The sequence below is a fragment of the Thalassophryne amazonica genome, chromosome 4 (genome assembly GCF_902500255.1).
Source record: "Thalassophryne amazonica chromosome 4, fThaAma1.1, whole genome shotgun sequence".
In the NCBI taxonomy this organism is placed as follows: domain Eukaryota; kingdom Metazoa; phylum Chordata; class Actinopteri; order Batrachoidiformes; family Batrachoididae; genus Thalassophryne; species Thalassophryne amazonica.
The window spans coordinates 38037148-38049560 of record NC_047106.1 but is presented as its reverse complement, the minus strand read 5'-3'; the positions used below and the strand labels follow the sequence as shown (position 1 = coordinate 38049560).

The 12413-nt window shown below is 38.5% G+C and overlaps 1 protein-coding gene across 1 annotated transcript in view; it reads right to left on the bottom strand.

Moving 5' to 3' along the window:
* The window catches only part of alkbh8 (alkB homolog 8, tRNA methyltransferase), a 46620-nt gene extending 45213 nt beyond the window's left edge, over positions 1 to 1407 (bottom strand). Inside the window, 1 exon segment of the mRNA XM_034169414.1 lies at positions 1187 to 1407. Coding sequence (XP_034025305.1) covers positions 1187 to 1324 — 138 coding nt within the window. The 5' untranslated portion in view covers positions 1325 to 1407.
* Positions 1408 to 12413: the final 11006 nt, after the last annotated feature.

Below are 12413 nucleotides of genomic sequence, written 5' to 3'. Positions count from 1 at the left end.
CATTGGAATTGGGGTTGTGATAGAAGCAACAATTGGCAACAATTGGCAAGATAATTGAACATTAGACCTTTTGATTTGTTGCAGGGGCACCATGGGTCACTTCTTGGGGTGTTAACTTGACAAAATTTCCCTTTTAGCACAAGGACACTGATATAAAGAGGCATGGGCCAGATTTTGAGCATCGACTAAATTCTGGGACCTTTTGACCTGTGGTGACCTAATTTGCATTTATGGATATCGACAGCCATCACCCTAACCTTAATACTGAGCAGTGAGGATACCAAAGCGAGGATGTTGACAGACAGGCGTCACGTCAGTGTTGTAGTCCATCCAGCTCATTTTCTGCCATGACCGCAAACCGGAAGCACACTTTCGTCACCGCAAACAGGAAGTACACAAGAAGCATAATGGGAGAAACCAAGGCACATGATGTTAGAACGCCGTTACCTGGTTACCGCTGTCGCTGCGGTCGTTCCGTCGGACACCAGTGAAAGGCTGGCGCAGGAATACACTAAGCGAGCTGCATTACAGCTTCCATCAACAAAGTAGTTCGGAAAAATTAATTAATATATTCCGTTTGCATACTAATTAAAGGAAACGCCATTAGCTAGTTACCACTTTCCCTGCATTTGTTTTGCGCTCGTCAGACCGGACACCAGCTGGCATAGGAATACACTGAGTGAGTCGCATTACTGCCCTAACTTCAATCAACAAAGTGAAATTATTAAAATAATATTGTCCAATTGAATCTTCTTTTTTTTTTTTTACAGTATTTCAATCAAACAACTTCAATATTTTTCCATGGACAAAAACGCTGCTCTGTCAAAGGTTTTGCCTTCATTATATTTGTTAATTACTGCATTGAGGTTTAATCTAATATTCTCTTTATTATTCCCCATCGAGCCTACATAAAAAACACGCACCGTAACTACTGCGTCGCAATGCATTATGTGATGCTGCAAAACTCATTACGCATATTTTGGCCACCAATTAACATTAAATGATTTTCCATAAGATAACACCAATGCAAGCAAACGAACTTTCATTCAACTCACACATGCTGAAGATAAACTTTGTAAAATCTGCAGATCAGACATTTGCAAAAAACAAAAAAGAGTTGGTTGGTGTTAGCTCGGTCGGTGTGGCTGAAAAGTCAAATCAGAGTCTAACATTTATTTTCTCTCACCTTACTCATCTCAGATATTGTACTGACGCCTTCATGTTTCATTAAAATATGACTGGCCTTTATTTGTTTTTTGAGAAGTTTCTTCTCCTTTTTATTCCTCCTGACGGCTTTCACACAGTTTACCTCACTTTGTTCCATGGTGCGTCTTTTTTTTATTCCGGATACAAAAAAGTTCTCCACCGACAGTTCCCACCGGAAGTATACGAAATATGCATTTTGTATACACATTTATGTGCTAAAACATTTTATAAACAGCAAAAAACTGCCGAATATGTTATGTTTATACTTAAATACTAAGAGTTCAACATGTAACCACTTTCACCTTAAAAATAATCTGACGCACTGCATTGTGGGAGAGATGAAATGTCATCTGACCAAACACATATTGAGATCGGTGAACACAGCCAGTGTCATAGACATTGACGCCGCATTGGTTAATGGGGCGCAAGAAATGCGGCCGCCATCTTGGACCGGTCATCATAGTGATTCCATCACAGGGCACAATGAAAGTTTGATTTTATATTCTTATTTTTTTTTCTTTCTATAATAAAGTTGCTTTGTTCTTTCTTATTTTCTCTGTTCTGTAAAGTGTCTTTTAGCACTGTGGAAAGCACTATATAAATATAATGCATTATTAGTAGTAGTCTTATAATAAGGTGCTGAGAGCTGCAGAGAGGTCTGTATACAGTCCTGTTTTAGGCCTTTTAGCTGGAAAACTTTCCTTTTGGTACATGTGTAAGTAAATATGGTTTGGGGCGTCATGTTCTTGTGTTAATTTGACACTTTATATTTACAATGCATTTTATTCTCTCTCTGTTTGTCCTTGAAACTCTCGCTCTCTGACCTAATATGAAGTATATTGATACGCTATGTTATTTATATAGATTACATTTTATGATATATACTTTTTTATATATGTATGAATTATATTGATACTCTATGATTTATATATGTATTTCTCTGATATATTGATTATTGATACTCCATATGTGATTTATATATTGTGGCGAACAGTGTGGAAGAACGAGACGCTTGGAGCTTTTCTGCACTCTGCCGCAAGGAGGTGCTGTTTTATTTTTCAACCCCAACAACATGGGAAATGGTGGCGAGCATCAAACGTAATACACTTTTTATTTATGGTGACAACAGAACACTTAACTAAGGTGCAGTTGAATCGCTCCACCAACCCGTCACTTTGCGGGTGGAGTGGAGTTGTCCTTGTTTTGCTCACCCTAACCTCCGGCAGACCTCGCTGAAAACCTGGGACTCAAAGTTCCGTCCCTGGTCGCTGTGGAGCTCATCAGGAACCCCAAAATGAGTGAACATTTCTTCCACCAGCTTTGCTGCCGTGGTAGTGGCACTCTGATTTGGGACCACATATGCCTCTGGCCACTTTGTGAAGTAGTCCATGGCCACCAGAATATAGCGGTTGCCAGAGTAAGTGACCGGAAAGGGCCCAAGAATATCCAATCCTACCCTCTCCATCGGGGCCCCCACCAAGTACTGTTGCAATGGGGCATGGTCGCACTGCTGGGCAGTGTAGGCATCACAGCAGCAGTACGTGCAACTCCACGTCTCGTCGACAACCAGGCCAATAAAACCTGCCCCGAAGGCGGTGGAGCCTTTGGTTTGTTAGAAACAGCAGAGATTCAGTTACGATACAGGACGCTGTCACACATTAAAAATACGTACTTTCATGCTGAAAGACTATGTCTTATGCTCTTTAACAAAGACATATGGTATGGCATATAGATAAATGTATAAATTAATTTTATAATTTAGTAAAGAAACAAGTCTGGATTGTTCATTTGAATTTATTTCTCTCTCTCTCTCTCTCTCTCTCGCACACACACACACACACACACACACACGGGACATCACTTTAATTTCCTCTGCTTTGCTCACCTGGTTTTGATGAATCAAAAAGACATGCACAGTGTAAAACGGTGTGCTGGATCAAGGTGAGACAAATATTAAAGCAAAAAGCCGCACAGCCTAAGTGCTCCTATGCAAAAAAAAAAAAACTTTTATTAGACACCCCTATTTATTTATTTATTTATTTATTTATTTATTTATTTTTGCATGGGAGCCCTTAGGCTGTGCAGATTTTTCCTTTAATATTTGTTACAAAGATGAATATTTTTTTTCAAGGCCAGGAAAAGAAAGTTCCAGGTCATTCCAGGGTCTTAAACTACCTTGTTAGGCTTTTGACTGGAGCTGGAGAGCTAAAAGCCTTGAAAAAGAACTGTGTTGCACAGCTTCTTTTGTGTACTGGCACTCTGTAACTCCAGTGGAGTTAATTTTGTGATGTCGTGTAGCCTTTGTGGAATACAGACACCACTCAGTTCCAAAGAATTGTGAAACAAAAGCACATAAGTGGATGGAAATTCGCACAAATGCACTCTTCCTTTTGTCGCATTAACGAAAATTCGCTTGAGTTGTGATACGAGTTGGATGGAAACACAGCTAATGAGAGAGAGTACCAGTTCCTGCTGTAATATGAATGAAGCTCGCTCATGGTACGGGGCATCCTAAACAGGAAGTGCCAATTTTCAAATCCACAGTAAAACAGGAAATGTTCAAATGCCAAACACTTCCTGGATTAACAGTCGAGATCCAATGGAATCTCGCAGGAACTCAGTGGCAAGCTCACACTCAAACAGGAAGTGCCAAATTCTCAGTCACAGTGAAACAGGAAATGTTGAACACTTCCTGGCATGGGTGGAGCTAGAGTGGAGGCTGGGGTTTCACTGGAATCCTCAGAAATCTGATTGGACACAGATGATTGACATGTCACGGCACCACACGTCTGGTTGAAAGAGCTGCATTTTGGGGGGGGGGGGCGCAAGATGGCGACTCCATAAGACGTCTGCACTCGAGCTCCACAGGAAAATTTCTAATTTTAAGCCAATTACAAGGTCTTTTTCCAGTGAATAAATACATTACGTACTCTTTTGCCATCATGCCTAAACCTGATGCCAAGAGGAAGGAGCATGAATCGTCCTCTATAACCCATATGGAGATTCACAAACTATGCTAGCTCCTCGGCTAACACGGAACCGCTCATGGAGGCATGAGATTTCGCGCTCACTCCGCTGCCGGACTCTCCGCTTCATTCTCTGGTCTCTAAGAAAGGCAAGCCCGTCGTCGACGGCGAGGACCCAAACGGTATTGTAGCCAAACTTTCTGCCCTCATAAACTCCCGAGCTGATTCACTGGAGAAAAAGGTCACTATGAAAATCGAGGGGCTCAAGAAAACTATTGACTTTGTGTCGGAGGACGTGAAAGATATGAAAACCAAGTTAAAGGAGGTTGACGCTAAATCCAAAATGGAGGAAAATCGTGTGAAGAGCTGTGAAACTCGCATCGCTGAGCTTGAACGTTACTCTCGTAGATGGAACCTGAGGTTGGCAGGAGTCCCTGAAAATGACGTGGAGAATATTAAAGCCAAGGTTATTGACATCTGTTAGAAATTGGTTGCTAATGAGAACATAAGAGTGGCTGAGGGCATTGATATAGTGCACCGGCTGGGGAAACAGGACCACACAAAGAGATCACAGCGAAACATCATTATCAGGTTTCTGTCTCGCTCCCTGAGAGATACGGTGTAGAGAGCTGCTGCATTCCTGAGAAACAACCTCCTGCGCTTTGCTGAAGAGCTCACCACCAAAGACCGAGAGAAACGTTGCATTCTTTGGCCAAAAGTACAAGAGGCTCGCGCCCAACAGAAAGTGGCTTATTTCGTCGCTGGACGTGCCTTTGTCAGCGGAGCTGAAATCTTTCCACCCTCTGTACCATGATCACCTCGGCTGACTTCAGGTCAGAGAAGACCCCCTGACCACCCTGTCTCCTTTGGAAATGGTTTCTTCATCTTCAGGGAGTCAACACTCTTCTCTCTTTGTTATAAATAGTGTTCTGAAATGCCATTTGGTATGAAGTTACTTTTTTGGCTTAGTTGGTTATTGCTTCAATTGGTGGAGCTCGAGTTCAATTCAGTCTTCATACAGTTAGGACCTTCTACTGTCTTTGTAATTATTCTCTGTTGAGAATTTGTTCCTTTTTGTATGTCTCTTTCGTTTCTTACATTCAATGCCAGGGGTCTAACAAACAACTTGAAGTGTGAAGCAGTTTTTCTGTTTATTAAGAAATTTAAATGTGATTTTTATTTTATACAGGAGTCACACAGCACTAAAGAAGATTTGTCCTTTTGGAAAAGTCAGTGGGGTAAGGAATTAGGGGCAGCACATGGTTCTGAGAAAACGGCTGGTGTCTTAGTACTTATAGATCGATTTGATGGAAAAGTCTTGAGCTCTTATTGTGACCCCAAAGGGCACTTAATTATTATGGTTTTGTCGATCTCTCACTGTATAGTGATTATAACTAATATTTATGGCTATAACTCTCATTCTGACAACCGAAAGCTTTTTGATCAATGGGATGAAAAAAATATCATTTTGGTTAGCTAAATATCCTGACGCTTACTTATATTTGGTGGTGACTTCAATGTTGTATATGACAATAACTTAGATCATTATCCGGGTAGTGTGAACATTTCTAACAGTTATTTATGCGATTTTACAGATAAATTTGATGTTGTGGATGTCTTTAGGCAGAAATTCCCTGCACTAAAATCCTTTACTTGGAGCACAAAAGAGCTATCTAAAATGTCTCATATTGATTATTGGTTGGTTTCTAATAAGATTAATCACAACAATTCAAGTGTGGTTATTCACACAGCACCTTTCCCGGATCACAAAATTGTGACCCTTGAGTGGAGGCTTCTGCCTAAAATTAACATCCCCAGAGCTATATGTTGGAAGATCAATAACAGCCTTTTGACACATGTCACTGTTACTGAAACTATTAGAAGTCTTATTTCCTCACGCTGGCATGATGCATGTAAAAACAATTCTTTTGGTCCATCCTGGGAATTACTGAAATACGACATTGGAAAGTTTATGAGATCTTAACCTAGCAAAGCTCAGAAGACAAGAAGAAGATGATCTCTGCTCTCAGATTCCATCTTTATCTATTATGAATTGTGAGAATACAGTAGTGTTCAGAATAATAGTCGTGCTGTGTGACTAAAAAGATTAATCCAGGTTCTGAGTATATTTCTTATTGTTACATGGGAAACAAGGTACCAGTAGATTCTCACAAATCCAACAAGACCAAGCATTCATGATATGCACACTCTTAAGGCTATGAAATTGAGCTATTAGTAAAAAAAATAGAAAAGGGGGTGTTCACAATAACAGTAGTGTGGCATTCAGTCAGTGAGTTCATCAGTTTTGTGGAACAAACAGGTGTGAATCAGGTGTCCCCTATTTAAAGATAAAGCCAGCACCTGTTGAACATGCTTTTCTCTTTGAAAGCCTGAGGAAAATGGGACGTTCAAGACATTGTTCAGAAGAACAGCGTAGTTTGATTAAAAAGTTGATTGGAGAGGGGAAAACGTATACGCAGGTGCAAAAAATTATAGGCTGTTCATCTACAATGATCTCCAATGCTTTAAAATTGACAAAAAAAAAACAGAGCCGCGTGGAAGAAAACAGAAAACAACCATCAAAATGAATAGAAGAATAACCAGAATGGCAAAGGCTCACCCATTGATCAGCTCCAGGATGATCAAAGACAGTCTGGAGTTACCTGTAAGTGCTGTGACAGTTAGAAGATGCCTGTGTGAAGCTAATTTATTTGCAAGAATCCCCCGCAAAGTCCCTCTGTTAAATAAAAGACATGTGCAGAAGAGGTTACAATTTGCCAAAGAACACATCAACTGGCCTAAAGAGAAATGGAGGAATATTTTGTGGACTGATGAGAGTAAAATTGTTCTTTCTGGGTCCAAGGGCCGCAGACAGTTTGTGAGACGACCCCCAAACTCTGAATTCAAGCCACAGTTCACAGTGAAGACAGTGAAGCATGGTGGTGCAAGCATCATGATATGGGCATGTTTCTCCTACTATGGTGTTGGGCCTATATATCGCATACCAAGTATCATGGATCAGTTTGGATATGTCAAAATACTTGAAGAGGTCATGTTGCCTTATGCTGAAGAGGACATGCCCTTGAAATGGGTGTTTCAACAAGACAATGACCCCAAGCACACTAGTAAGCAAGCAAAATCTTTGTTCCAAACAAACAAAATTAATGCCTTGCAGATGTGAAGAAATCATGAAAAACTGTGGTTATACAACTAAATACTAGTTTAGTGATTCACAGGATTGCTAAAGAAGCAGTTTGAACATAATAGTTTTGAGTTTGTAGCGTCAACAGCAGATGCTATTATTGTGAACGCCCCCTTTTCTATTTTTTTACTAATAGCTCAATTTCATAGCCTTAAGAGTGTGCATATCATGAATGCTTGGTCTTGTTGGATTTGTGAGAATCTACTCAATCTACTGGTACCTTGTTTCCCATGTAAGAATAAGAAATATACTCAAAACCTGGATTAATCTTTTTAGTCACATAGCACTACTATTATTCTGAACACTACTGTATGTCTGGGGATGAGGTACTCCACCTTGTGGATTGCCAAAACAAACTTGATGACATTTATAAAAGAAAAGCTCATGGTCAAAGCCAGGAGGGAGATGCTTTTGATGTACCGCCAGAGAAAAAATGCACTTTGAAATTAACATGTGCGCCGCTCTTGGAGTAATTAAGTTTTCCTGATCGTTGACTCAGTGGTTGGTAATGGACCCTGGTTAATGCTTTTTGGACTACCTGAGGACTTTTCAACTCGAAGTTTGTCCTGCAGTAAGGTGTCTGTATCATTTTAAAGTGGTTTAGCATATGGACATTTAGCATTTGCTGGCTAAGTAAATGCATTGGATGAGAGCTAGTTCAGCTAAGTCAACTGGCTACAGAGACTACCTGTTCATCATTCCAGCCTGGAGATGACAACTAGTCATTTGTGAAGTGCTAAAAGTGTGCCAATGGAAGATATCCTTTCCTGGAGATCACTCATTGGAGCTTAAGCCTGAACCAGCAGACGGGTGGCAGCATCACCATCTTAAGACATGGTTTGGTTTCTTCCTCTTCACCTGAACTTGGACAAGAGTCTATACCTGTTGAACTACTAAACCAGGTACCTCTTTATTTTGGTTTTGCTCCGAGAGTGAGGCGGCCGTTAAGTTCTGGGCTTCGCCGTTTCCAAGCATCACTCAGGCCTGCAACTATGAGCTTTTGGTAACTGAATAAGCTGGCTGGTGTGAGTGTGTGTGGTTGGTGAGTGGGCCACTCACATAGAGTATATAGTGCAAAATTTGGGATAAAATGTGTTTTGTGAGCTCTGTATTTTTTCTGTTATATGTTCAGTAAATAAGTTCAAGCTTAATTATGGTTTGGTCATTTTGAAGAAGTCTGAGTGTGTGTGGCTGTGATTTGATTTGACCACTGTGTGTTGAAGGGTGAATTAAGTGTAATACTGTGCTTAAAGGGCACATGAGACTAAAGAGACAGTAAGTTAAATAAAGTAGTTAACCTTCATTATAATACTAAATATAAGAGCTCGGGGAGCCCTTACCTAGTACCTTGGGTAAAGGTGGGCTACATTTAGAAAAATCAAAACTTATCAGTACCTTAGACTCAATCAAAATTAACAATGAAATTGTAACTGATTTCCAATCTGTAGCTTCTTTTTGTTCAGATTTTTACAACAATCTCTACTCGTCTAGCTATTATGATCAAAAAAGTAGTCAGTTTTTGAATTCTATTACCAACTGTAAAATTATCTCTGAAGCTGATAAGAATTTTTGTGATTCATATTTATCCCTTAAGGAAGTGCAAGAAGTTATAAGGTGTCTAAAAAATAATAAGTCCCCTGGCAGTGACGGATTATCAAGTGAATTTTATAAGACTTTTGAAAATGAACTCTCCCACTTTATTCTAAAAACTCTTTCTGAAAGCATTGCGTTAGGCAAATTGCCAACTACCCTTACACAAGGCATTATTACCCTTATCCCAAAGTCTAATAAGGATCATCTGTTTATTGAGAACTGGCGACCAATTTGTTTACTTAATAATGATTACAAAATCTTAGCTATAATTTTGGCAAATAGAATCAAAAACCTCTATCTACAATTATTGATGAATCACAGTCGGGATTTATGACCCACAGACACATAACGAACAATATACGGCTTGTTTTGGACATGCTTGACTATTCTGACCTCATAAATGAAGACAGCTTCATCATGTTCTTGGATTTCTATATGGCATTTGACACTTTGGAACATGGTTCATTTTCCAAGCCTTTGAGAAATTTGGTTTTGGTCATTTCTTGGTGAAATCAATTCAAACACTTTTTGCTAATGCAAACTGTTGTCTTAAACTTAAATATGGGACTTCTCAGAGATTCCAACTGGTCGGTGGAGTGTCCCAGGGGTGTCCAGTTTCTCCGTATCTTTTCTTGATTGCAGTGTAAATTATTGCAACTTACATCTCAGACAGTAACATTCGCGGCATGTCAATCGCTGATAGAGAAGTTAGTATTAATCAGGTGGCTCATGACACCACTCTGTTCTTGCGTGACTCTGACCAAATTCCTATCGCTATAAGTCTCATAAAGAATTTCTCTGAAGCCTCAGGCCTTAAACGTAATGTAAATAAATGTGAGCTCCTTCCTATTAAGCGCTGTTGTCATTCGTCGTTTTACTCTATTCATGTCAAGTCCCAAGTAACCTACCTTGGAGTTATTATCTCCAAAAACATAGAAGAAAGATGCAATCTGAACTTCAATCCTGTCAGTGATAAAACCAAAAAGAAACTGAATCATTGGCTTCAAAGAGACTTATCTTTAAGAGGTAGAATTCTGTTATCTAAATCAGAGGGTATTTCTAAATTGACCTATGCAGCTCTCTCTTTGAAAGTCAGTGCTTCAAAGTGTAAAATCATTGATAAATTGCTCTATAGATTTGTTTGGAAAAACAAGACCCACTTTATAAAAGACAGTGTGCTAATGAATTCATTACACTCTGGAGGTTTAAACTTTTTAGATTTCAACCTCCTTAAACTACACTTTTAAAATTAACTGGCTCAAAAAGTTCTTCTTAAATCCCAATTCCATGTGGAATTTCATTCCAAATTTTATTTTCTCAAAAACAGGTGGTCTCCCATTTCTTTTAAAATCACACTACAAAATTGACAAATTACCACTCATAAACTTGGCTAATTTTCATAAACAAATGCTTCTAGCCTGGTCACTGTTGTATAAACACTCATTCTCTCCCCACACTTTTCAAATTTGGAACAATAGTTATATACTGTATAAAAACAAATCTCTATTTTACCTTAACTGGTACAATAACAATATCACTTTTGTTTGGCAACTTTTCAGTAGTCAGGGGCTTCTGATGTCTTACTCTGAATTTTTATCATCTTACAAGATTCCAGTTACCCCAAATGAATATGCTGTTGTTATGGATGCAATCCCCCAAGCTGTGTTGATGCTGTTTAAGGGAGGGGTGCTATCTTCTGCGAGTCCCCCTGATTTGCCAATTTTTGTATCATCTCTGGGCAAAATATGTTTTTCTTCCAGCCCTTCCATGAGAAACAGAAAAATTAGATCTTTATTCCAGAAAAACATTGCTACTATTCCTTATGTTATTCATTTTTGGAAGCAGTTTGTGCCTGATATTAACTGGACTACTGTATGGACTTTATCTCATAAATACTTTATTACAAACAAAGTTCAAGATGTGTGCTTCAAACGTCTCCACAGATGCTACCCTGCAAAAAAGTCTCTTCACAAGGACATGGACTGCAGCTGCTCTTTTTGTTCTCAGGACAGTGAAATTGCCATCCATCTCTTTTGGACATGCCCTCTAGCTGCTGCATTTTAGAAAGATGTCATTCACTTTATACAGGCTAATATTATTGGTAGCTTCTGTCTAATGTACTCTGATGTGCTCTTTGCTTTCTATAATGTATGTAACTCTAAAAAGAAATAATTTTATCTCATAAATTTCTTAATTATATTTGCTAAATTTCATATTCATAAATGTAAATTTTCAGGAAAAAAAAAAACCCTGTTCAAACTGTACTTGCTTGAATTACAACATTACAAACTCTCAATTCAGTCATCATCAAACCCCAAAGCTGTGAAGACTCTTGATACTCTAAAATATTTTAAGTGCTGACAGGTTATCTTTTTTATATTTATTTATTTTATGTTTTTCTTTATTCGTTGACCCCTGGCATACCTTTGTACTTTGTGTAATTGTTTATCGTTAATCTTTAAAAAAGAAATGCACTGTGTTGCACAACTTCTCAATCAAAGAAAAAAATTTCAAATGTAAAGAAAGTGTGAAGTGAAAACGAACAATTTTGTTAAACACAGAAATAATGTTGACACCTCCATAAGGGACTTGAACTTTTTTTTCTTGTGTATCTCTTTGCCCTTGTGTTTTGTTCATTTGTTTGTTATTGTATTTGTTGAAATAAAGTTTTGGAAAAAAAAAAAATTCAGTCACGGGTACCTGGAGGCGGTACCCGCAAACTGGAGAGAAAAAAAAGAGCTGCATTTTCAGATCAGTGAGTCACACTGACTACTAGGTTCCTCCTGTCCAGTAGTTAGTGCTGTGTACCACAACAATTTCTAATCCACGTTAGAATAAAAAGAAAAATGTTTGTTTCAGATTTGAACTGAACACGTCGTTTGAACTATGGACTTCTAATCACACCAAAACTTATGTTGGTGAGTAAACGACTGTATTTTATGCCAGAAATGAGGTCCAGGTTGTTAAAAGCAGCATTTCTCCTTTAATCAGGTTGCCATGTCTGTCTGTTAGCTGTTTAAGAGTGCAAACATGTTTAAGCTAACAGAAAACAGCTGGTTCGTGTTGGCTTACTCCTGCAGCAGATAATTGAAACAATCCTTCAAATGGTGATACAAGCATCAAATTCAGCACAAATACAGCTGGAGCAAAATTAATGGAACAACTTTAACTTTTGACCTGTACAAACTGAAACTGACCTTTGTCACCATTCTTATTTATCATTCTTATCACTTATCATGTTTCCATCTCCTGACCTATCAAAGAAAACTGGCAATAAAACTGATTATTATTTACAGGTTTTATCAAGTTTTAGAGATTTGCTTTCAGTTTGAGTTTGAGAAAGATAATTTTAGAAATTTTTATTCTTTATTTTTTTGTTTTTCTTGTATTTAAAATGGCATAAACAAGTTAAAATGTGTGAATTTCCAAGTGTTCCAATACTTTTG